The 24032-nt window shown below is 32.1% G+C and overlaps 6 protein-coding genes across 8 annotated transcripts; 4 read left to right on the forward strand and 2 right to left on the reverse strand.

Moving 5' to 3' along the window:
* The first annotated feature begins 950 nt into the window (after positions 1-950).
* On the forward strand, positions 951-3433 carry LOC108816023 (uncharacterized). Of its 2 annotated transcripts, XM_018588578.2 has the most exons (12): positions 951-1165; positions 1264-1373; positions 1447-1541; positions 1685-1742; positions 1831-2025; positions 2118-2194; positions 2277-2359; positions 2447-2498; positions 2591-2659; positions 2765-2851; positions 2952-3013; positions 3125-3433. In XM_018588578.2, the coding sequence occupies exons 1-12, from the start codon at positions 1023-1025 to the stop codon at positions 3240-3242; spliced, it is 1149 nt and encodes a 382-aa protein (XP_018444080.1). In that variant the 5' UTR covers positions 951-1022; the 3' UTR covers positions 3243-3433. The 2 variants fall into 2 exon arrangements, with proteins under 2 accessions (XP_018444080.1, XP_018444081.1); XM_018588579.2 differs by having other exon boundaries at positions 1040-1373.
* A 3350-nt stretch (positions 3434-6783) lies between these two features.
* LOC108815912 (mitochondrial import inner membrane translocase subunit PAM16 like 2) lies at positions 6784-11678 on the forward strand. Of its 2 annotated transcripts, XM_056990446.1 has the most exons (6): positions 6784-6992; positions 7338-7425; positions 7796-7929; positions 9986-10660; positions 10744-10884; positions 10982-11678. In XM_056990446.1, the coding sequence occupies exons 1-6, from the start codon at positions 6990-6992 to the stop codon at positions 11321-11323; spliced, it is 1383 nt and encodes a 460-aa protein (XP_056846426.1). In that variant the 5' UTR covers positions 6784-6989; the 3' UTR covers positions 11324-11678. The 2 variants fall into 2 exon arrangements, with proteins under 2 accessions (XP_056846426.1, XP_018443946.1); XM_018588444.2 differs by lacking the exons at positions 9986-10660; positions 10744-10884; positions 10982-11678 and adding an exon at positions 8035-8269 and having other exon boundaries at positions 6812-6992.
* Positions 11679-11763: 85 nt separating this feature from the next.
* On the reverse strand, positions 11764-13398 carry LOC108816734 (putative pirin-like protein At3g59260). The gene is given in 8 exon segments (XM_018589301.2): positions 11764-12128; positions 12131-12300; positions 12388-12488; positions 12564-12626; positions 12728-12756; positions 12836-12874; positions 12955-13004; positions 13106-13398. Coding segments are annotated over 8 exon segments (975 nt in total). The 5' UTR covers positions 13318-13398; the 3' UTR covers positions 11764-11817.
* Positions 13399-16615: 3217 nt separating this feature from the next.
* Positions 16616-18147, forward strand: LOC108815544 (F-box/LRR-repeat protein At3g59250-like). Its single transcript, XM_018588113.2, has 3 exons — positions 16616-17518; positions 17594-17731; positions 17821-18147. The coding sequence occupies exons 1-3, from the start codon at positions 16616-16618 to the stop codon at positions 18145-18147; spliced, it is 1368 nt and encodes a 455-aa protein (XP_018443615.2).
* A 2105-nt stretch (positions 18148-20252) lies between these two features.
* Positions 20253-21808, forward strand: LOC108814981 (F-box/LRR-repeat protein At3g59250-like). The gene is made up of 4 exons (XM_056990232.1): positions 20253-20424; positions 20539-21180; positions 21262-21399; positions 21483-21808. The coding sequence occupies exons 1-4, from the start codon at positions 20260-20262 to the stop codon at positions 21804-21806; spliced, it is 1269 nt and encodes a 422-aa protein (XP_056846212.1). The 5' UTR covers positions 20253-20259; the 3' UTR covers positions 21807-21808.
* A 149-nt stretch (positions 21809-21957) lies between these two features.
* LOC108830925 (F-box/LRR-repeat protein At3g59210) lies at positions 21958-24013 on the reverse strand. The gene is made up of 4 exons (XM_018604493.2): positions 23844-24013; positions 22779-23703; positions 22557-22697; positions 21958-22459 (listed from the first exon to the last, which is right to left on the reverse strand). The coding sequence occupies exons 2-4, from the start codon at positions 23667-23669 to the stop codon at positions 22094-22096; spliced, it is 1398 nt and encodes a 465-aa protein (XP_018459995.1). The 5' UTR covers positions 23670-23703; positions 23844-24013; the 3' UTR covers positions 21958-22093.
* Between the last annotated feature and the right edge of the window lie 19 nt (positions 24014-24032).

The following is a 24032-nucleotide window of genomic DNA, read 5'->3' on the forward strand; positions in this document are numbered from 1 at the left end:
ATATATATATATAAGAAATCAGAATATTCTAGTAATAGAAACAATATTTACAAACACGCTATGACATACATTAATTAATAATAGAATCGTTGATAGGAAATGCAAATAACTTAGACACCTCTCTGAACCTTATACATACAGTTTGTATATTATGTACTTTTTATACCTTATATGTACATACACTTTGTATATTCTAAAAATAGGAAATGAAAATAACTTTGTGAGTTTTGACCCAAAAGAAAAGAGAAAACAACTTTGTGAATCATTTTATTTTCTGATATTATACAAATCTATATATAATAAGAAAAAATTTACTTGCAGATATTTTCTCTGTTTTACCAAAGGGAGATAATTGATCATCAGATTATTATTTATGGTATTATAGTCTATTCCTCATCATTTATTAATAATAACTAAATTTTACAATTCTATGTAAATAGTCAGTTTTAGAAAATTATATTAAATAAAAATGGATGTTTACATTTGTTAACTCATGCATACTTTTATATAATTATGTGCCGATAAAAAATACATAAGATATATATATATATATATATATATATATATATAAACAATTAATCCCATTAACGGTTCGATACAATAAATAAAACTACTCTATATAAGCAACAACAAATTTTGTGTATAAATGTTATATTAAATTAATATTTAATATCAATAAATATCAAAAACATACACAACCAAAATCTATAAAAAGATATTGATATAACACCCGCGTGGGTGCGCGGATCTAAAACTAATATATATTAAGAAAACATATTGAATATTTATCATAAATGCATCGATTGTTTAAATTATAAACTTTTTAACTAATATTAATTAAACAAACTCAAATTTTTATAAAGTTTTATTATTAATTAATAAAAAGCTCATAGAAAACTTATAAAAAAAAACTATTTTGTTGCGAAATTATTTTCCTAGAACTTTTATTTTAACATAACGGAGGAATAGAGATTCATATCAATTATTTTTAGTCACAACTCACATGGTGTTTTGATTAGCTAATGTATTCCTTTTGTTGTCACAACGTGTTTTTGATTAATTTATATATCAACTATCTGAAATTCAATATCATTAAACTAGCCAATGATTCTGTAGGATATAGAAAAGGACTTACCTTCAGTCTCCTCTCTGGATCTGATCCATTGTATTGTCTTTGTATCTTGCATTCTTCATAGCTTTCCATTTTTGGCTTCACTGAATTGTTTGGAAGGAAGAAACAAAAACAGTAATGGTGTTTTTCAGTTTTAGTGAGATCAAGAAGAAGGAGACTTTGATTGGACTTGTGTTGGGACAGATCCTCTCCCTTCTCTCTACTTCAATTGGCTTTACAACCTCTGAGCTCGTCAGAAAAGGTTTCACCTTTTATTTTCAACCCATTACTTTAATAATACATATTAATGGCTTTCAAATTACGAAACCTTCTAGGTATCAATGCTCCAACATCACAGTCGTTCCTAGGTTATGTGTTACTGGCAATTGTATATGGAAGTATAATGCTGTATCGAAGATCTGTAATTAAGGTTAGTGTATTACTTACTTTCTTTCTTCCCCTTGGGGGTACTAATTCTTGATCATTGAGGAGTAATAAGTGTGTATTAAAGATTGCATTTATTGAAATTAACTAGCAAGTCTTTCTAACACATTCAATGCAAAACTGTTGTAGGCCAAATGGTATTACTATTTCCTCCTTGCTCTAGTTGATGTCGAAGGCAACTTTCTTGGTGAGTGTTCTCAACTTGAGCCTTGACAGCTGATCAGTTATTTTTTCTGTCTTGTAGTTGATTATTATGACATTTTGCTTTTTTACAGTGGTAAAGGCATTTCAGTACACATCAATGACAAGTGTCATGTTACTGGACTGCTGGGCCATCCCGTGTGTTTTGGTGTTGACTTGGGTTTTTCTAAAGACAAGATACAGTTTGATGAAGATCAGTGGTGTGGCTGTATGTATTATTGGTGTTGTCATGGTTGTTTTCTCAGACGTACATGCAGGGGATCGGGCTGGTAATGATGCAAACTGATTCATTACTTATCTTGTGTCTGTTTTCATTGTTCATAATTACTTAACACTCACATATTATGGTGGCATTTTTCAGGAGGGAGAAATCCTGTAAAAGGAGACTTTCTTGTTATAGCTGCATCAACCTTGTATGCTTTCAGTAATACCAGTGAGGTAAGCAAGTAATTAATCTCATTCTCAAAAATATGTTATGGATTTGAGGTGTAGTTCTGACCTCCTTGTTCCTCTGGTATAGGAGTTCCTTGTGAAGAAAGCAGACAGAGTTGAACTCATGTCCTTTGTGGGCCTTTTCGGCGCAATCATTGGTGCAATTCAGATGTATCCTTCAAATAACAAAGGCTAAGACATGTTTTCTTTAAACTTAAATGCTATCAAAGAGAGCATGTTCCTTGACTTGATCCATAGAAGCATATTTGAACGTGATGCACTCAATGCTATTCACTGGTCAACTGAGGCTGTAAGTTTGCTGCTTACAAAAACTCTGTTATTCAGAGACTTTCTCTTTTAGGAAAACAAACTTAAAAGGTTCTACGACTTTTGTGGTTTCAGGTTTTGCCTTACATTGGTATTGCAATTGGTTTGTTTCTATTCTACTCTATTCTCACAGTCTTACTCAAGGTATGAGACAAAACTAAAACCATACAGTGAACCTCCTTCACTCTCTGTCATCATGTTGATATCTCAGTTTACTTTCATGCTTCTGAAAATATGTTGTCTTATTAGACCAATGGTACAGCAATGTTCACCCTCTCGTTACTCACATCAGACATGTGGGCGGTTCTGATCCGCATTTTCGCTTACCATGAGAAGGTTAGCTGCTCACTTTGTACATGGAACATCAGGAAATACTTTCATTCATGTCAGTAGAAACCAGTGTATGTGATCATGTGGCTTCTAATATATATGTTAGGTTGATTGGCTCTATTACTTGGCATTTGCTACTACAGCTATTGGACTGATCATATACTCAATGTACAGTCTTTTCTCCATCTTTCTCCAATTTCAATATATGTTCTGCACTCTAGAGATCTGTTTTCTCAACTCCTTGTGTTATTTCTTTTTCTTGATGTTCTTATTTCTCAGGAAGGAGAACGATCAGGAGAGTAAAAGAGGTGGAGAAGTGCTAGATGTTCAGAGAAAGCCGTTCGATGAGGAAGGTGGTGATTCACTTCGAGCCAGCCTTGTAGGTGCTTCCACCTGAACACAAAACTTGAGGTTTCATGTTGTCCATGTGAGAGACTAGATTTTTGCTTCCAGCAAGAAGAAATGAACTTACGAGTGAAGAGAAGTTTGTAATCGATAACAATTGGTAAAACTATAAAGAGGGGAAAAATGTTTTACAGAAATTACTTCAACGGTAAATGTATCAACTTCTGTTTATTCTTTGGTTTATTTTTATTTAACTTACTACTACAAATGTAAGAAGCTGTATCTCCACACAGCTCTAGTTTGGTCACTTGAAAGCTCATTGTTATGTACACAAACGTCAGAGCAAAGAATTCATGTAAGCACCAGACAGATCCAGTGGCAAAACAGCTCCTTTTCTATTTACTTGCTTGTGGTTTGGTGATTTTGGTAAGGGTTTATTTAACGGTATGCGTCCTTCAAACTCTCGTCGTTAGACTTAAGTTTCCTTCTCCGTGAAGGAGGGAAAAGTAGCTGGTGGATCTTCTTATTCTCTGCTGCCAACTCTGTTGTAGCTTGCCACAAAATATTATGATGAAAGACCAATAAGAATAAGCATAGAATGTCCTGTAGAACCAAAATTTTGTATCTTTGTTCAATGTTTTGGTCTGAGTTATTCTCTCACCCTGGTTTTGAAAGGGAAACGGTGAGTTTGGACCTAGGAGTATCATGTAACATTACGGAGTCTTGATATGTGTTTAGCAAAATTTTTGTTTCGCTGAAAAATAAAACAAAATTATTAAACATATAAATAAAACTTATTTTTTATCTGTTACTTAGACATTAAAAAGAATTATAACATAAAGAAAAGTAAAAAAGAAGAAGATAATAATCATAATATATACAGGTAGGAACAATATAAACCAAATTTTATTCAATACTAGATATGGATCCGTGCGTTGCACGGATTTTGATTAAGTTTTAATTTCATTATATAATTTTTTATATACTGTGTGAAAATTATTCAAGGTATAAGAATTATTTTTTTCATATAAATTTTGGTTAGTATTCCTATTTTAACAATCATGGCACATAAGTGAAATCACTTATTAGCAACTTTATACATAAGGTTAGAGAAAAGAGATATTCCCGAAAATTCAAATAGAACTCAACATAAAGAAATACGAAATAAAGCAAAATATAAAGAATTTAAAAGTTGAATCAAACCAATTGAGTTGATGACAACGTCGTATGCTTTCTTAAGCTCTTAATTTAATGCATATTTGTATTTTTTCTATATTATTTTTCTTGTTCAAACATATTATAATGTTTCAATGACAATTTAGTAATGTTTTGTGTTGTCATCGTAGGATCTCGAACTTTTTTGTACAATCGTTAGCTTTTATATATTTTTGTTTGTATGATTTATTTATCTTTAAAATATCTATAGTTCTCAGCTCTATATATTTCTCCATATTTTCTCATAAAATAAATTCTATTATAAATGTGAATCTCTCTATTTTATGATTCTGCTATAGAGTTTCTATATTTGAAGGAAAAAGGTAATGTAATGATATTTTTATCTTTTATTTATAAACAAAAATACCATATCTCTATATTTTCCTCTAAAAATAAAAGAACTCAATTGCATAAGTACAAATTGAAGCAAATCCATCTCTATAATATAATTTCTCTATTTTAGAAAGAGAATATAGATACGAATATATAGGTGAATTGGAAATAATCTTTGATGTTTTATCAATAGATAACATTATAGATCAACATTTTTATCATGCAATTAGAGGTAATGAAACTATTAATACTTTATGCAGTTTAATACTGCTTTGATTCTTGTGATATGTGTATGCTAAAGACCATGTTTCTGAATCTCAATTGTGTGAATAACTGGTTATGAAAATAATGTGTAGTACATGTCGTACCACAAAGTGTAAAAACATTAATCCTTAGTCAAACATGAACTATGGGACTTCCGTAGAAAATTAGCTAATCATAGGAAAATAATAAGATTATTTTTACAATTCTCTTTTGCTTAGAATTTTAATAAGGAAATCTACTTAGATTTATTATAAAATAATCAGTTATATTCTCAGGTTTTTATAATCTTTTAAAAAAAATTAAAATACTATTTTCTTTCATAATTTTGTTTTGTCTTGATTTTAGAAAAGAAAAATTAGAATTTATTTAAAAGGAAATTTATACTCATACAGTTTATACAATTTTATTTGTTTATTATTAAAAAAGAAACTTAATATTAAATAATTATTAGTATAGAATTCTTTTTCGTTTACAATATTTTTTAACAGCCTAATTTTCATTTATAATAGTTATTAATAGTATACTGTAAACGAAAAAATGAAAAATACTATTAACCATTACTCAAACATTGACTATTGGAGTTTCCACAGAAAATTAGTTAATTATAGAAAATAAAAAGATTTTTTTTACAACTCTCTTTTGCTTAGAATTTTAATATGGGAAAATATTTTGATTCTTTTTAAAAAATTAAATAATCTTTTGTATTCTCAGGTTTTAATAATTCGTTTAGAAAAAATTTAAACTACTATTTTCTTTCGTAACTCTGTTTTTTCATGATTTAAAAAACAAAATTATAATTTATTAAAAACGAAAATTATTTTCATATAGCTTATACAATTTTATTTTTTATTATTTAAAAAATGAAGCTTACTATTAAATAATTATTAGTATAAATTCTTTTTTCGTTAACAATATTTTGTATAAAACTTAAAATGGAAAATACTATTAAAGAACTATTATAATTATATTTGTTCATAATTTTTTTAAAAACGAAAATTATTTTCATATAACTTTTATAATTTTCTATTTCTTGGACATAAAAAGGAAAATATTATTAAATAATTACGAAACTTTTTTTTGCTTACAATATTTTGTTTAAAACTTAAAAAGGAAAAATACTATTAATTAACTATTTATATAAAATTATTGTATAAAATTATTGTTTAACACTATAATTCGTTTAGAAAAATTTAAACTACTATTTTCTTTCATAATTCTGTTTTTCATGATTTAAAAAAAAGAGCAAAATTAGAATTAATTAAAAGGAAAATAATTTCATATAGCTTATACAATTTTATTTTTTATTATTTAAAAAGGAAGCTTGCTATTAAATAACTATTAGTGTAATTTTTTTCGTTAACAATAATTTGTATTAAACTTAAAATGGAAAAATAGTATTAAATAACTATTTTAATTATATTTGTTCATAAATTTTTTAAAAAGGAAAATTATTTTCATATAATTTTTATAATTTTCTATTTCTTGGATATAAAAAGGAAAATAATATTAAATAATTATGAAAATTTTTTTGTTTAAAACATAAAAAGGAAAAATACTATTAATTAACTATTTATATAAAAATTATTATTTACCACATGTCACAATCTTAAAGTTATAATCGCCATGTGTCGCGATCATATTAATTAGTAACTTTGAAGAACCAAGTTTTATATAATAAGATTTAATTAACAATATATATCTTCCCAGTAAACATGTGCCTAATTTCTTAACAGCCCAAAGCCCACACACGTGTAGAGTTTCTATTGGATAGTACTAAAATTTCCTTGGGCGTCAAACCTGTGCTTCGTAGTGGTCATCCCTCTCCCGTGTTTCTCCAAACTTCTTTTTTAATCACACGAACACGAGCTAAACAAAAGAGAACCCTAGATTGTTGTTAAATTGCCTTCCTCGCCGAAAAGCGAATCCTAATCTCGTTAACGAAAGAAGGCATCTTCTCCAATTCAAACGGGTCAACTAATCTGCTCCCATGGTGGGTTTGTTTTTCTCTCTCCGCTTTAATCTCTCTTGGGTTTGATGACGACTCTGTCTACTTTAGAAAAGTCGTTTCATTTTAGCTTCTTTCGTGATTGAAACTGAAATTAATCCATACTAGTTAGTACTAAGGTTGTAGCTGCAGTGATTAGTACATACTTTTGTATGAAATTAAATGGATATACTGTTTCGTGTTCTGTTTTTTTTTTTTTTTTTTAACTTTCTAGATTTAATTATTATGCAAAAAGATGTCTACTTGGTTAAAATATATTGCGAATCTCAGCGGCTAAAGGCGTGTGCTTTATCATGCTGCATGTTAATCGTTACTTTTTATTGTTTACAGGCTAGTAGAATAATTGCGCAGTTCATTGTGATGGGTTCTGGGATATTGGGTCGTGCTGTCTTTCAAGCCTATCGTCAAGCCATTGCAAGTGAGTTTCAACTCTTTTTTTTCTTCTACATCTCTGATATCTTTTTCCAGTTGATAGATTTGGTTACAAATTAAATTGATTCTGGATATTCTGAAAATTACATTTTCCTGAAACAGCTTGCTCTGTTTCAATTGAGCATGTTGAACCGGTGATTGCTCTGTTTCTATATACAGTATATTTTAGTTTTTTTTTTTCAGTTGATAGGTTTTTTATTAGTTGCATATTACTACAACTAAAACAGGTTGTATATTTTTCAAAACATATTTGCTCTATTTCATTCGAGTATAATTGCTCGGTAGGTAAATCAAAGTGTGATATAGTGTAGTGTAATGAAGGATGCCAATCTTACTCACGAAGCTTCTTTTTGCAGATGCATCTAAAACTGGTGTTGCACAGGAAGCAATGCAGAATGCAGTACGTAAAGCAGGAAAAGCCATTAATGCGCAAGAGGCTAGGCAGATTCTCGGTGTAACCGAGCAGACCTCTTGGGTAGAGATTTTACAGGTAAAACACACACACACACTTCTCTTTCAGTCCTTGGTCTGATCTTCAACTCTGTAGGGAATAACTAAAATGAGTTTGAATGGTTTGGTCTATATATGAATGCAGAAATACGACAAGCTCTTTGAGAACAACGCGAAAGCTGGGAGCTTTTACCTTCAGTCTAAAGTTGTTCGAGCCAAAGAATGTCTCGAAGTTGTGTACAGGACCAAAGCCAATTAGTTAGATTCTCCTTTTTTGATGCTCTTTTATGTAAAACCCAAGACGATGTCACAGTTCTTGCCTATTTGCCATAGTTTTGTTCACCTCTTACTTAGCAATAATAACGAATGGGCTTTGCTCTGTTTAGTTGATCAGTGTCAAAAGAACCTCGTAAGATTTGAAACTGAGATAACTCTACAGTTGGTTATGTATATAAGTACTTCATTATGTTAGTAGCTTATGAGTTGACCAAAAAAAAAAATGTTAGTAGCTTATGTAAATGCTTGAGACGGCTAAAAATTAAAAAAGAAATCCAGAATATTGCAAATTTTATTCCTCAAAATGTGGAATGGATTCAATGCACAACCCGAGATTGAATAGAAATTGAAAATTGGGTGAAAATTCTACTTAAACATCAAGATCATTTCATCCATAGTGAGCCAACTACTATCATAATTACTCTACTTCAACATCTCGTTGAGAGCCAAGGGGAACAAGCCAATGCATGTAAACTAACTGACACGTTAACTATTCATATTAGGTTTCCTTTCAAATCACTAGTCTGATTAGACTGGTATAGCTATAGGCTTCGAATGGTAAAAGCAGTTCAAGCAGTGCAGATCAAGCAGGAGAAGTGTAGATTAAGCAGGAGAAGTGCAGATCAAGCGGATCAAACAGGAATTACAGAACATGTAGGAAAAATACGGATCAATCAGAACAAATAGTTATTATAGTTTTAAATGATAAAAATCCAAATAAAGTAGATAAAATATTTAAAAGATTATAATAAAATATATCAAAGTATATAATATATAAATATAGTACATAAAGAACAAAAAGTATTGAGCTAAATCTATAATATCATAATTTTAAAATAAAAATTTAATGATATATCTCTTCCATTATTGTAATTTCAATTATATTACTATATATTTTCATAATACATATCATAATTAAATATATAAATAAAATATATATCTCTCTTCATAAGTATACATATTTAAATTATATTACTATATATTTGCGTGATACAAAATACGCATCTCTTACATTAGTATACATATTTAAACTATATAACTATAGATATACATAATATATTGAAATATGTATTATATTAAAATAATTATTTTAAAAAGTAAAAATTATATGACAAAAACTAATAAGTAGAGAATGATAATTTTGTATTGTTAAAGTCGTAAACAAAATAAAGTAAAAATATTATATTCATAAAACTAAATAAATATATTTTAAGGTTATGTGTTGTAACAAAGTTATTTATTAACCAAACAAAAAAAGCAGATCAACACCATCAAATGTTGGCGGATGAGATCTATATGCAGATCTCCTGCTTTTTCCACAAAAAGACAAAAAATATTGAACTGCATGCATATCTCCCGCTTGAACTGCTTTTACAAACAAAAAATGATGAATGGTGAATGTAGTGCGGAGAATTGCATGTGGCGGGAGAACTGCACTTATTCCGCTGCTCCATTCGGACACATAAATTAGTCTCTTGAAGATAAATCGTCCTGAACTCACAGAGAATCTCATCATCACCATCTACAAGATCTTAAGACTTGACAACACTCCAAAAGAAAATCTAGCGTTGAAAAACTCACCCATCACCACGCCAAAACCAAAACCCCTTAATTTTCGTCTTTCACTATAAACTTCTTTAATATATAGTTGTTACTAAAATCCATACACACTTAATAGTTTTTGGCTTTTGGTGGCCTCTGCTCCTCCCTTTCTTTATCCTCAAGTAAGTTTCTTCTTTCTTTGTTCTTCCCTATTATGTTAAAGAGATACTTTTGCGCTAGTATGTTATTCTTACCTGAAGCTCATTTTCTTTGCTCAGGGTGTAACTGGTGATAGTTATACAAAAACAAAGATGAATCTTGATTTTGATGACTCAATCAGGATGCATCCTGGAGTGAGAAGACAAGAACGTGACAAGATTCGCAGACTTTTTATAAAACATGTCGATCGTAAACTGGCTTTACACAGGGATGATCCTTTAAACAGACTTTCCATCAAGTGTAAAGATGATGTTGGTCCATCTCCTGTCATTCGTTGGATAAGCAAAGTTCTGAACCGCCACGTAACAGAAATTGTTCTGCACATCTCTTCTCATTGGTCTTGGCCTCTGTCTTCCGAGGTTGATGCGAGCGAAACAATGTGTCAGGAGTTTTGGGAATTTTGCTCTGTATCTAGCACTACCCTCAAGAGACTAACGCTTCGGTTTAAGCAAATGTTTGATGAGAATCCAAAGAGTGTATCGTTTGATACTCCAAATCTTGTCTACTTTGAGTATTCTGATGCTATTGCAGACACCTATCCAAAAGTGGATTTTGCTTCGCTTGGTGAAGCTAGTCTTGATCTTCGAATGACTCATGAGCAGATCTGCAAGGCTAAGTTTTCAGAGGATGACTTATTTAAAGAAGAAGAGGGAACTATGGTTGGGAATGCAACGGTTCTTCTCATGGGAATATGCAATGTTAAGAAGCTTTACTTATCTGACAACACTCTTGAGGTCAGTTTCAGTTTCCATAAATCTTTTATGGTTTCAAGTTAGTGATGTTCTACTTGAAATGGTTTTTTTTTTTTTTGGTTCAGGTTCTTGCTTTCTGCTGCAAACCAATGCCGGTTTACGACAACCTGGTTCATCTAACTGTCAAGACCGACCGAGATGTAGAATGGGAATCACTGACCGCGCTTCTCAAGAACTGTCAAAATCTTGAAACTCTTGTCTTCGAAGTAACCAAATATATCATTTGTTTCATGGCTGCATGATACTTTGTTTCATGCAAAGTGAAATAGATTTTGAAGTTAGTTTTTTACTGTGTGTGTTTAGGGACTTCTCCACAGAGAGGGAATGGGAAGTGGAGAGTGCTTATGCAAACCGTGTGATGACGAGGAGGTTCCTACTTGCTTATCATCAAGTCCTGTGAAGACCCTTGAGATAATGAAGTTTGGAGATATCTGTGAAGACGAGGACATGGATAAAATGATGGAGCAAGTTGAGTACTTCCTTGAGACGATGCCGAATCTTGAACAACTCATAATACACTATGAAACGTCAATCGATGAAGATGTGGTGGAAGTTTTAAGCCAGTTTCAGATGGTTTCTAGAGAATGTTTAAGCAAGTGTAAGATTCAAGTCATCTCTGATAACCTCAACTTGTCATCTACTTGAGCATCGTCTTGGTTTCTTAAGTTGGTATTGGATTCACTCATGCTTCTGTCTACCGTTTTAAAGCCATGAGTGTGTCTCGGCGTTTGTAGTAGTATCCAGTGACTTGTTTTGTTTATGCTCTTGTTGTTGGTCAGACCACAAGTCAATGTTTTAGTCTTTCAGTTAATGTATTAAGTTTTAGTTTGTCTTTTTTTGAAGACTCTATCCTTTAATCCTAAAGGCATGAGTCTTTCTCGGCTTTATGTTTGTATTAGTATCTAATGACTTATTTTGTTTATGTTCTTGTTGGTCAGACCACAACTCAATGTTTTAATCTTTCAGTTACTGTATTAGTTTTAGTTTGTCTTGAAGAAAATATCCTTTAATCCCATGGAAAAAGAATAGCTACAAATTGTGAAAATAGGTCTAACATTGTTTATTATATAATATTGATATGATCTTAAGGTGTAAGATTAAATCCATGTGAACAAAAGAAGAAATCCTAAAAACCATTTTTACTCTGACCTCCAAGACTTAGCTCTTTCAAAGCCATTCTTGGCACTGCGATATTCCTCAATGGTCATATCAATCTCAGCCTGTGTGTTCATCACAAATGGACCATGTTGAACCACAGGCTCGCCGATAGGTTCCCCTGCAATCAACAAAAACCTCAATGGCTTAGAGCTTGGCGTATTCAACACGCTAACTCCATCCCCTTTTCCAAACACCACAACTTTATGTGCTTGTATGGTGGAAGGGTCCGAGGAGCTAAAGACGCCTTCGTCACCATCTATGACGTAGGCAAAGGCGGTCCATGACTCTGGAAGTGGGTTTGAGCTTTTGGCTTAAGAGTAAAGTCAAGAAACATGATTGGTGTCTTTGTGTAGAAATGAGATTGGACTCCCATTGATTCTCCGGCTATGACTTTGACCTCTACTCCATCTTCCTCTGCTCTTGGAATCTCTGAACTCGTCAGTTCTAGGGCTTTTGGATCTATCCTGTTGAAAACCAAAGAACACATATCATTAAGAAACATTGAGAAAGCTGAAGGAGAATGGGATCTATTTGAAGAGTGTTCTTTAAACATTTTGTCAGTAGAAGAAAGGTTGATCCAAAGCTGTAAGCCGTTGTTGACTTCTTCCTCAGGCATCTCGGAATGTACGATTCCTTTTCCTGCTGTCATCCACTGTAATAAAACCAGAATCAAAAGAATAAAACAAGAAAATTAAGCTGGTCCGAAATTTTTGCTGTTTTTCTTCACCTGAACATCTCCTTCATGGATTGTAATCTTATGACCATTGAAGTCTTGGTATTTGATTCCTCCCTGCATAACGTTAAAACCATTTAGAAAGCATGAATGGTAAATCTTCAAATCAATATTTTCGAAGCTCGAATATACGGGGAAGATGGTAGAATCTTTGCCACCTGTAGCATGTATGTAACACTTTCAAAACCTGCACAGAGTTAGTCCGTTTACATCAGAGACATTACACAACAGATAAAGCTTTGTGTATATAAGAATAATAATATGACCTCTGTGAGGATGATCTCTGAATCCACCTGGGGGTGAAACTGATCAAGAAACAGATATTGGCTAATTAGACATCCTTTGATAAGTAAACATAAAAATTGGAGAAGTAAAATAATATTACCGGAAAATTCTAATAGTGATACAAACGGGTCTAATAACCCATAGTCAATCCTGAATGTTAACCCAATGAGATTAGATATGAAACTTGAAGGTCAAGCAAGCAATTTTTTCCTGAGAAAAAAATGAAGAAATTTTCTCAAACAAAAACTCACTTGGTGATGCTTTTTCTAACAACAGCACCATCACCTTCATTCTCAAGATCTGCAGATTTCTTCTTAATGATCTGACGCAATGTCATGCTGATGATTATGATGACGGTAAAAACTATGTTAATGTATATATATCTTAGTCTCTTTCTAGCAGTTCCAAGATTTATAATAACAAGAAGCTTTTCTAATGGAGGATTTTGATTATTAACGTGCATACATATTTCTTTATCATCTAAACGTTATAAATGCAGACAATCTACCAAGATTTGATATCAACAGCAAATTCTAAAAGGAAATAAATCTGAAATTCTTGAAAATTAAAAGATACTGAAAGCACTTTATACTTGTATATGGTGCTAGGTTGCACGAAAGTATATTTCCCGCTTCGAAATCAGAATTTAAAATCTTTTAGAAATTCAAGGAATCGTTTCTAAATTGTTCTTAAGATATTCTATTTAAAAAGATATTGGAATCTTACGACTCCATTTTGAAATTAGACCCCCGTTTTAAAAAAACACATGTCACAAATAAATATAAACATAAATCGATTTTTTTGTTTTTACATAAAATCTAAAATTTAATAGTAATTAAATAGAAAGAAGAAAATATATACAAATATTAAAACTAATACTATAAATTATCTTATGTATTGAGATTTTATTAAAAATATAGCATATATATTCAAATATATTGTGTCAATTATTTAGGAAATATTAAACAAAGAATAGAATGGTTTCTTATAAACTTAATTTATGTTCATTTTACATAATATGAAATCATTTAAAATTATTATAAATGAATAAATTGTTTATTTTAAATTTAATCATAAATTTTTAATCATAAATTTTATAAAATTATTATATATTTTAATTATATATATTATATATATATCTGGATATAAGCTTCCAACGTCTATTTGCTCCTTAATTTTTTGTAACAATTTTACTTTTACATTTTCATACAATTTCGTTTCCACGTACCTTGATTTTGTGTACCCGATTCAGATTCTATATAATATATAGAAACTGATTTGGAAGGGTTTTATTGTATTTTTATATTTTTGCTTTAGAAATTAGGGATAAGTATTTTTTATTTGATTTTTTCTGTACATTTTTAAAGATAACTAAAGCACTACATAAACTGTAGAAAAAATGATTTTCAAAGATAAGTTATTAATTTTTTTTAAAAAAATAAATGGCTCTAGATTCAGTTTTTAAAACTAGGGCATGATTAATTTACAAAAGTTATTTTAAAATAAAAGTGGCTTTTAATGGCATCAACGTTCGACGGCATCCATAAAGACTTATTCTTGGGTTCACCCCTAGAGTGAACCTAGAGGTTCACCTCTAAAGTGAACTTAGAGGTTCATCCAACCAATAGAAATCACTCATTTCACAATTGATATCTTTTAAAAAAGAAAACAAAATATTATCAATTTATATTATGTTTTAAAAATAAAAATTTTATAAATAAATAAAAATAGTAATATATGCAAAAACAATTAAAAATATTTTAACTCCGTCATCAAAACACTAAACCCTAAACTCTAAACTAAAAACATTAAACACTAAATCTTAAAAAATACCAAATCCTTAATCCTAAAAAGAGTTTAGGGATTAAGATCAAGGGTTTAGTATTTTTTAAGATTTATTGTTTTAGTGTTTAGTGTTTTTAATTTAAAATTTAGGATTATTCAAATGTTTAGGGTTTACTCAATGGTTTAGGATTTAGAGTTTAGGATTTAGGGTTTAGTATTTCGATGACGGTGTTAAAATATCTAATTTTTTTAACATATACTAGAATTTAGGGTTTAGAGTTTAAGATTATCTAAGGGTTTAGCGTATACCCAAGAATTTATGGTATACTCAAAGGTTTAGGGTTTATTTTTTTTACGATGTTAAAAATATATTTTTAAATCATTTTTTGTAACTACTATTATTTTTATTTGTTTTTATTTTATTTATTTTAAAAACATAATATAATTTGACGTTATTTTGTTTCCTTTTTTAGAAGATATTAATTATGAAACACTTGATTTCTATTGGTTGGTGAACCTAAAGGTTCATCATAGGGGTGAACCCAAGAATAACTCATCCGTAAATTGGTTTTTACCGCCTTTACAAACAAACCAAAATGACTTTTTACAAAAGTGATTATAAAAATAAATATGGCTTTTCAAAGCTAACATGTCTCTCCTTCTAGTTCCAATAATTATATTTAAGAGGATATATTTTATTTGATATTTAAATTAATTTTTTGTTACAATTTCTATATATAGAAAAAAAATTATAATTTTAATAATGATACTTTTAAGAAGAATAGCATTATTATGTAAATTTTAATAATAAATGCATTGAGTGTATTTTAGAATAATAACATTTTATTTTAGATGAAAGTATTTACATTCACAAATAATTTTAATAAAAATATAAAAATATGATAAAATATAGTCAAACGTTTATGATATTATTGCTATATATTAAAATTAAATAAATGAACTTAAAACTAAATGTAATGAAAAATATATAATATTTTATAAATAAAATATTTGAAAATTTTGTCATTAGTGAACCTGATATTATGAAAGAAACATGGCAGTATGGTTTGTTAGTAGATGACTTCTCTTTATTCTGTTTCAGCAAGATTTTTGTTTTAAGTTTCCCAACAAATAATGCATTGATTGTAAAAAGGAAAATTGAGGTGATCAAATTTGAAATTCATTCAATTTTTTAATTATTTTATATAATTTAAATGTAACTTGTATTATATATATGATTTTAGATAAAAGAATAAAAATACATAATGTTAAAAATTATTTAGGGCATCCAAAAATCAGAGTACACAACATAGAAATCTTTGTTTGAGTATTTCAATTGGCATAGTGATGACAGTAAAACTATGATAATGTGAAGATTTCCCGTCTCTCTTTAATGCAGTTTCAAAATCAATAATAACAAAAAGCTTTCTATTGGATGATTTGATTCTTAAATTATTATTTTTTTGACGTGCAAGCATTTTTTAAATAAAATATCAGTTCGTGTATAAATGCAGGGAATTGACCAAGATTGGTATCAATCTCAACAGCAAAAACAAAAACAAAAAAGGAAACAAATCTGAATTTATGGGAAACTGATTGCTGTTGAAAGTAATTTACACATATATGATTCTCGTTCCCATAATCGTTTGTTTGTATCATAAATTGAATATTTTTTTTTTATCTTTTGAAAATTAAATCTTTCTATTAATTGTAACGTATCATTATTCGTTATGTAAAGGAGAATATACATATTTGAACTTTGTCAGTGTTTTCTTTAAAATACAAAAATGATAGCTTCTCTGCTCTAAAAAGTAAAAACTCAAGTGAGTTCCCAGTTCCCACAACTCTTCTTTTGATCTTGTGATTATAGCCATTTTCTTTTGTGGTTCTTGTTCATATAACTCATTCACATGTAATGTTGTTTTCTTTGTAGGTTGTAACTGTTGAGATCTGTCACTATGATCACTTCGAAGAAGATGGATAGAATCAGCAATCTACCAGAAGCTCTGCTTAGCCGCATATTGTCGTTCCTCCCCACAGAAGAGTCTGCTATGACTTCAGTTCTCTCCAAAAAATGGAGGTACCTGTTTGCTGACAGACCAAACCTTGACTTCAACGGCTCGGTGATACGTTTTCATCCTGATACGTCTGAATGGAAAAAGGCTGAGTTTCTTAGAGTGTTTACTCGTTTTGTGGATAGAGTTTTGGAGCTGCAAGGGAACTCCACTGTAGACGAGTTCTCTTTAAAGTGTGGGGATGGTGTTGATCCGGTCTGTGTTACAAACTGGATACTAAATGTGTTGGAACGTGGTGTATCGGATCTTGATTTACACTTCGACCTGCTTGGGGTTTGTCTCCCTTCAGAGGTCTTTATGAGCAAGTCACTGGTGAGGCTGAGAATAGAATCTAAAACTGTTATAGGCATTGATGTGGAAGATGTGTTTCTTCCAAAGCTCAAGACTCTTTACATCAACAAACTCATGTTAGGTAAATGTGGAGATTACTTTGAAAAGGTTACTTCTGGCTGTCATGTCCTTGAAGAGTTAGTTCTGATTAATGTCTACTCTGATTTTTGGAACCGTTCTGTGTCTTCCAAAACCCTCAAGAGACTGATCATGTCTTGTATAGACTATGATAGAAATCCGGATAGCGTTTCATTTGATACGCCCAGTGTTGTCTACTTGGAGTACTCTGATTACGTGGCGGGCAAGTATCCAAAGGTGAACTTTCGTTCGCTTGTTGAAGCTAGCATCGACCTTGAAATGACAAGTGAGCAATGTGCAGTTGCAAGCTATGAGCATTCGGTGGGCAATGTAACAGATTTTCTCATGGGGATACGCAATGTTCAGACCCTTTTCATATCTGCCTACACTCTTGAGGTATATTATAGTGTAACATTGATTACTTTTGAGTTAGTGATTTGCTTATTGATGAGGATATGTTTTTGTTTTCAGGTTCTAACTTTCTGCTGTGACCATATACCTGTATTCCGCAACATGATTCGTTTAACAATTCAGTCACGCAAGTCAGGATGGGAATCATTGCCTGCTTTACTCAAGAAATGTCCAAATCTTGAAACCTTGGTGTTTGATGTAACAGCACATTACACATATCTCTTTATTGCATCTTCTAACACAGAAAAAAAACTAGGTTTCTAAGTTGTGTTTCTACTATGATTCAGGAACTCAGCCACTCATTTACAATGAAATGTATGGATGTTGATGGGTGCCTATGCAAGTTTTCAGGGGAGGTTCCTACTTGCTTATCATCAAGTCCTGTGAAGGTTTTGAAGATTCTGAGATTTGGTGAAGCTGGTGTAGAGAAAGAGACAGATCTGATCAAGCACTTCCTTGAGACAATGCCGCAACTTGAACAAGTGACAATATACTACGATACACTGTTTGATGATGATGCTGCGATTGAACTGTCAAGAGAGCTCACAAGGTTTCCTACAAAAGCTTCACCAAGTTGTGAGATCCAAGTTTTCTTTGGTAAAGTCAGCAGCTAAACCAAGATTCTCTCCACTTCTTTATGCCTTTTTGCTTTCAATTTTTATTTTGTTTTTGTTTGATGATTTGTGCTTCTGAATTATTGAAACTGCTGAATTATCTTTTACTTGGTTTAATTCTTAGTTTGAGTGGCTGGTTTGTTATACAGATCACTCTTAATAGTAAACTTTCTGAAACATTGCACTGTTATCAATAAGTAGAACTTATTGAAATTCAACAGCTTGAGAGCAACAGACTACGGTCTAGTTTCAACTCCACTTCACCAACACTTAAATAACAATGACTCCTATAGAATCTTAGGTCTCATGTTAAGCTTCTTCTCCACTGAAAGGCAGCTTATATCAATAAATAAAGCAAAACATGAACCCAACATTCTCACAACAAAAGCATAAAACACACGGACACTAACCAACATAGTTGAATCAGTAAGTCCTGATTTTGAGTTTTAGGTATTTTAGTAACTACAGATACTTGTAGCCATGAGCAGCATCCATAGCTTCCTCCTGGTAAAGGAGGCATGACTCCAAAAGGAGCCAAGAAACCAGAAAGGTTCTTGTAGAGGGTCAATGCAAATTTCATCTATAAGGAAATGGGCAGAGTAATTGATAAAGCCGAGGCTAACAGAGATTACTTGGATCTTGCACTTGGATGAAGCTACTGCAGGAAGCACCTGAATTTGACTTGATACTTCAACCAGATCATCTTTGATTAATGTATTGTAGTATACTATGAGCTGTTCCAGATTCAACATCTTCTGTAGGAAATGGTTGATCATTTCTGTAGGAAACTTGAAGGTCAAGCAAGCTTTTTCCTGAGAAAAAAATGAAGAAATAGAAAACAAAAACTCACTTGGTGATGCTTTTTCTAACAACAGCACAACCTTCATTCTCAAGATCTGCAGATATCTTCTTAATGATCTGACGCAATATCATGCTGATGATTATGATGACGGTAAAAGTAATGTTAATGTATATATATCTTTAAGTCTCTTTCTAGCAGTTCCAAGATTTATAATAACAAGAAGCTTTTCTAATGGAGGATTTTGATTATTAACGTGCATACATATTTCTTTATCATCTAAACGTTATAAATGCAGAGAATCGACCAAGATTGATATCAGTCTCAACAGTTTCTAAAAGGAAATAAATTTGAAATTCTTGAAAACTGAAAGCTACTGAAACCACTTTATACTTGTATATGGAGGCTGATTGGAAGGGTTGTATTGTACTGTACCTTTATATTTTTTGCTTCAGAAATTAGGTTGTAAGTTTATTTAGGGGATGTATTCAATTTAGCATTTGATGTGATTTGATTTTTAATGGAGTTTTAGATGATTTTAATAAGTTGCAGAGATTTAGGTGATTTTTGTTAAACTACTCTAGAATATCACCTAAAACCATGGGATTTGAGTTTTATTTATTTTAACTAAGAAACTCCACTCAAACATCTTAAAATCACCTCAAAACTTTAAAATCCCACAACTTAAAATATTTTCAATAACAGTGGATTTCACAGTACTTTACGAAATGTCAAGTTCAATAACGGTGGATTTTAAATGAGTTTTTAAAATTCATGTTTGAATAACAATGGATTTGTCATTTTAATACAAATCACCTGAAACTCTCAGTTGAATACATCAGGATCTCCTAAGTTTGACTTTAATTATTTTGCTGTAAGTTTTCAAAGACAACTAAAACACTAAATAAAAACTGCAGAAAAAATGATTTTCAAAGCTAACATATTTCTTTTTAAAAAAATTATTGCCCCTAGATTCAATTTTTAAAGATATATCATGATTGATTTACAAAAGTGATTTTAAAAATAAAAATGGCTTTTTACGGCAATCTACGACCTTCCCAATCAATCCCATAATCCTTCTTCCCATAATGGTTTGTTTGTAATGCAATTTGTCATTTAATGGAATCAATCAATCAAATATTCTCTTAATGTTAATATCATTATTCATTAAGAAAAAGATTCTCTAGCAATTTGCTTCTTGTTCAAAGAGGCGTTAAAGCTTCAGAATCATTCTGACACATTTTATATAACTCACTCAGGATCATTCCATGTTTTTTTTTCTTTGTAGGTTGTAACTGTTGAGATCTGTCACTATGATCAGTTCCAAGAAGATGGATAGAATCAGCAATCTACCAGAAGCTCTGATTAGCCACATATTGTCATTCCTCCCCACAGAAGAGTCTGCTTTGACTTCAGTTCTCTCCAAAAAGTGGCGGTACCTGTTTGCTGACAGACCAAATCTTGACTTTGACGGCTCGGTCATACGTTTTCATCCTGATACGTCTGATCTGGAAAAGACTCAGGTTCTTATAGTCTTTATTTATTTTGTGGATAGAGTGTTGGAGTTGCAAGGGAACTATACTCTAAACAAGTTATCTTTAAAGTGTGGACATGGTGTTGATCCAGAGTGTGTCACAAACTGGGTATCAAATGTGTTGGAACGTGGTGTATCGGATCTTGATTTACACGTTACCCTGGCTGGGCTTTGTCTCCCTTCAAAGGTGTTTATAAGCAAGTCACTGGAGAGGCTGAAGATAGAATCTGAAAATGTTATAAGCATTGATGTGGAAGATGTGTTTCTTCCAAAGCTTAAGACTCTTCACATCAACAAAGTCATGTTAGGTAAAGGTGGTGATTGCTTTGAAAAGGTTACTTCTGGTTGTCATGTCCTTGAAGAGTTAGTTCTGATTAATGTCTACTCTGATTTTTGGAACCGTTCTGTGTCTTCCAAAACCCTCAAGAGACTGATCCTGTATTGTATAGACTATGATAAGAATCCGGATAGCGTTTCATTTGATACACCCAATGTTGTCTACTTGGAGTACTCTGATTTCGTGGCGGGCAAGTATCCAATGGTGAACCTTGGTTCGCTTGTTGAAGCTAGTATCGACCTCGCAATGACAAGTGAGCAACATGAGCATGAGAGCTATGAACATTTGGTGGGCAATGTAACAGATTTTCTCATGGGGATACGCAGTGTCCAGACCTTTTACATATCTGCCAACACTCTTGAGGTATATATAGTATTGTAACTAACACTGAATTTTTTAGTTAGTTATTTCCATATTAATGAGAAGATACATTTTTGTTTTCAGGTTCTAACTTTCTGCTGTGACCATATACCTGTATTCCACAACATGATTCATTTAACTATTCAGACACGCAACTCAGGATGGGAATCATTGCCTGCTTTACTCAAGAAATGTCCAAATCTTGAAACCCTGGTCTTTGAAGTAACAATACTTATTTTATTCTTTATTGCTATCTCCTAACACAGACACAACTATGTTACTAAGTTGTTGCTACTATGTTTCAGGGACTCGGCCACACATATACAATCAAGTGTGAGGAAGTTGATGGGTGCCTATGCAAGTTTTCAGGGGAGGTCCCTACTTGCTTATCATCAAGTTCTGTGAAGGTTTTACAGATTATGGGATTTGGTGAAGCTGTTGTAGAGACAGAGACAGAGCTGATCAAGCACTTCCTTGAGACAATGCCGCAACTTGAACAGCTGATAATATACTATGATACATTGGTTGATGATAATGTGGTTGAACTGTCAAGGGAACTTAAGAGGTTTCCTACAAAAGCTTCACCAAGTTGTGAGATCCAAGTAATCTTTGGTAACGTCAGCAGCTAGACCAAGATTATCTTCTCTGCTCTTCTTTCTGCGTTTCGCTTTCAAGTTTTTGTGATTTTGTTTGATGATTTGTGCTTTTTATTGAGACTGCTGGATCATCTTTGGCTTTTCTTTTTGGTTCTTAGTTTGAGTGGCTTGTTTGCCATACAAATCACTCATAATAATAAACTTTTTGAAACATAGCAGTGTTACTTTATGCAATCAACAAAGTAGAATCAGGAGAATCTTGATTTTGAGTTCTTAGATATTTTAGTAACTACATAGACTTGTAACGCATCCCTAGTTTCCTACTGGTAAAGGAGACACGGCGCCATAAGTAATAAGCTGAGACTATCAGAGATTACTTGAATCTTGCACTTGAATGAAGCAACTTCAGGAAGCATCTGAAGTTGGTTTAATACTTCAACCAGATCATCTTTAATTGATGTGTTGTAGTATATTATGAGTTGTTCAAGATTTAACATCTTCTCTACGAAATGCTTGATCATTTCCATCTCCATGTCCTCCACCTCGTCATCATCACCACATGCTTCTCCAAATTTCAATATCTTAAGAAACTTCACCGGACAATGTGATAGGGAAGAAGAGATTTTCTGCAAACCTTTGCACAAACACACATCCCCACATTTATCTGTAGCTTTGTGAATGAGTCCCTAAAACATTAAAGAAACATCTCAAACTTCAATACAAAAAAACGCTTTGATGTAAAAGGAGCCATGAGATTCATTTTCAAGGGTTTAGTTCATTTACTTGGAAGACAAGAGTTTCAAGATTTGGACAGTTCTTGAGAAGTTCTGGTAATGATTCCCATCCTACTTCTGGATTATTCTCAATGGTTAGATGAGTCAAGCTGTTGAACACTGGCATGGCTTCACAGCAAAAGTTAAGAGTCTAAAACAAAAACAAAAAAAAATCAATAAGTTCATTTCCAATCACTAACTAAAACCTTGAGTAATGTTAAGACTCACATACCTCAAGAGTGTCATAAGATAAGTAAAGGGTCTTCACACTGCATAGTCCCATAAGAAGCTCTGTTGCGTTACCAACCATCTCTCTTTCCTCGTCATCATCCAATACGTATCTGACATTTGATTTCTGATCATTTGTCATCCGAATATCGATACTAGCTTCAACCAGCGAATCAAAGTTCACTTTAGGATACTTCTGTGCAAGATTATCAGAATATTTGAAGTAGACAAGGTTTGGAGTATCAAATGATACCCTCTTTGGATTGTCATCACAGTGTGCACAATATAGCGTTAGTCTCTTGAGGATTTTTGAAGCCACTGAGCAAGAACCCCAATAACCCCACTCCAGATTACAGAAACTTAATTCCTCAAGCACAGGACAACCAGACAGAAGCTTTGCAAAACCAATCTCACCCTCTACAAACACAACTGAGTCCAGACTCAGTGTCTTAAGCTGTGGAAGACAAACGTTTCTCAGTTTAACTATGGGACCATCTTCTGGTCCTATCTTCAGCCTAACCAGTGTCTTACTCGCAAAAACCTTTGAAGGCAACCAATAAACCAATGAGGAAGAGACATGTAGAGAAAGATCTGATACACCATGTCTCAGCACGTTTGATATCCAAGGATACACGTCTTCGTCCTCAAAACCATCTCCACATTTTAGAGAGAACTTGTTAACATGATCTTTCCCTCTTAACTTCAACACTCTATCCACAAAATCTATAAAACTCGTATGATCCGTGTGCTGAGAGGAGAAGCTATCGAAATCGAGATCTGGTACAAGAGCAAACAGGTATCGCCACCTCTTTGAGAGAACTGATGTCAACGCAGCTTCTTTTGTAGACAAGTTGGACAAGATTTGGCAAAGGAGATTGTCTGGTAAATCATCCATGTTTCTTGTAGACAGACAATCAGCACTTACAAACCTGAATAATAAATCCAACAAGTGGAGTTCAAAAGCTAAAACTACATACTAGTTTCAAGTTCTCTTCCTCTACACACGAACCACAAAACTATACCAGATCCTATAAAACACAAGATCAAAAGCACAGATTATAAGACTTACTTGGGCTGAGTGTAAAAGAAGAGTCACCATATACAAGTGTAACCAGACAGAGGAGATTCATTAAGGTAGTGGAAGAGGAAAGAAGATTAGGATTTTTTTTTGTTGCACAACTTCTGGATCTTGTAGACATGGAAGAGGCAAAACATGACACGTTGACATTATCTCCCAACTACCAAGAGTGAAAAGAAA

The sequence above is a fragment of the Raphanus sativus genome, chromosome 7 (assembly GCF_000801105.2).
Source record: "Raphanus sativus cultivar WK10039 chromosome 7, ASM80110v3, whole genome shotgun sequence".
Taxonomy (NCBI): Eukaryota; Viridiplantae; Streptophyta; class Magnoliopsida; order Brassicales; family Brassicaceae; genus Raphanus; species Raphanus sativus.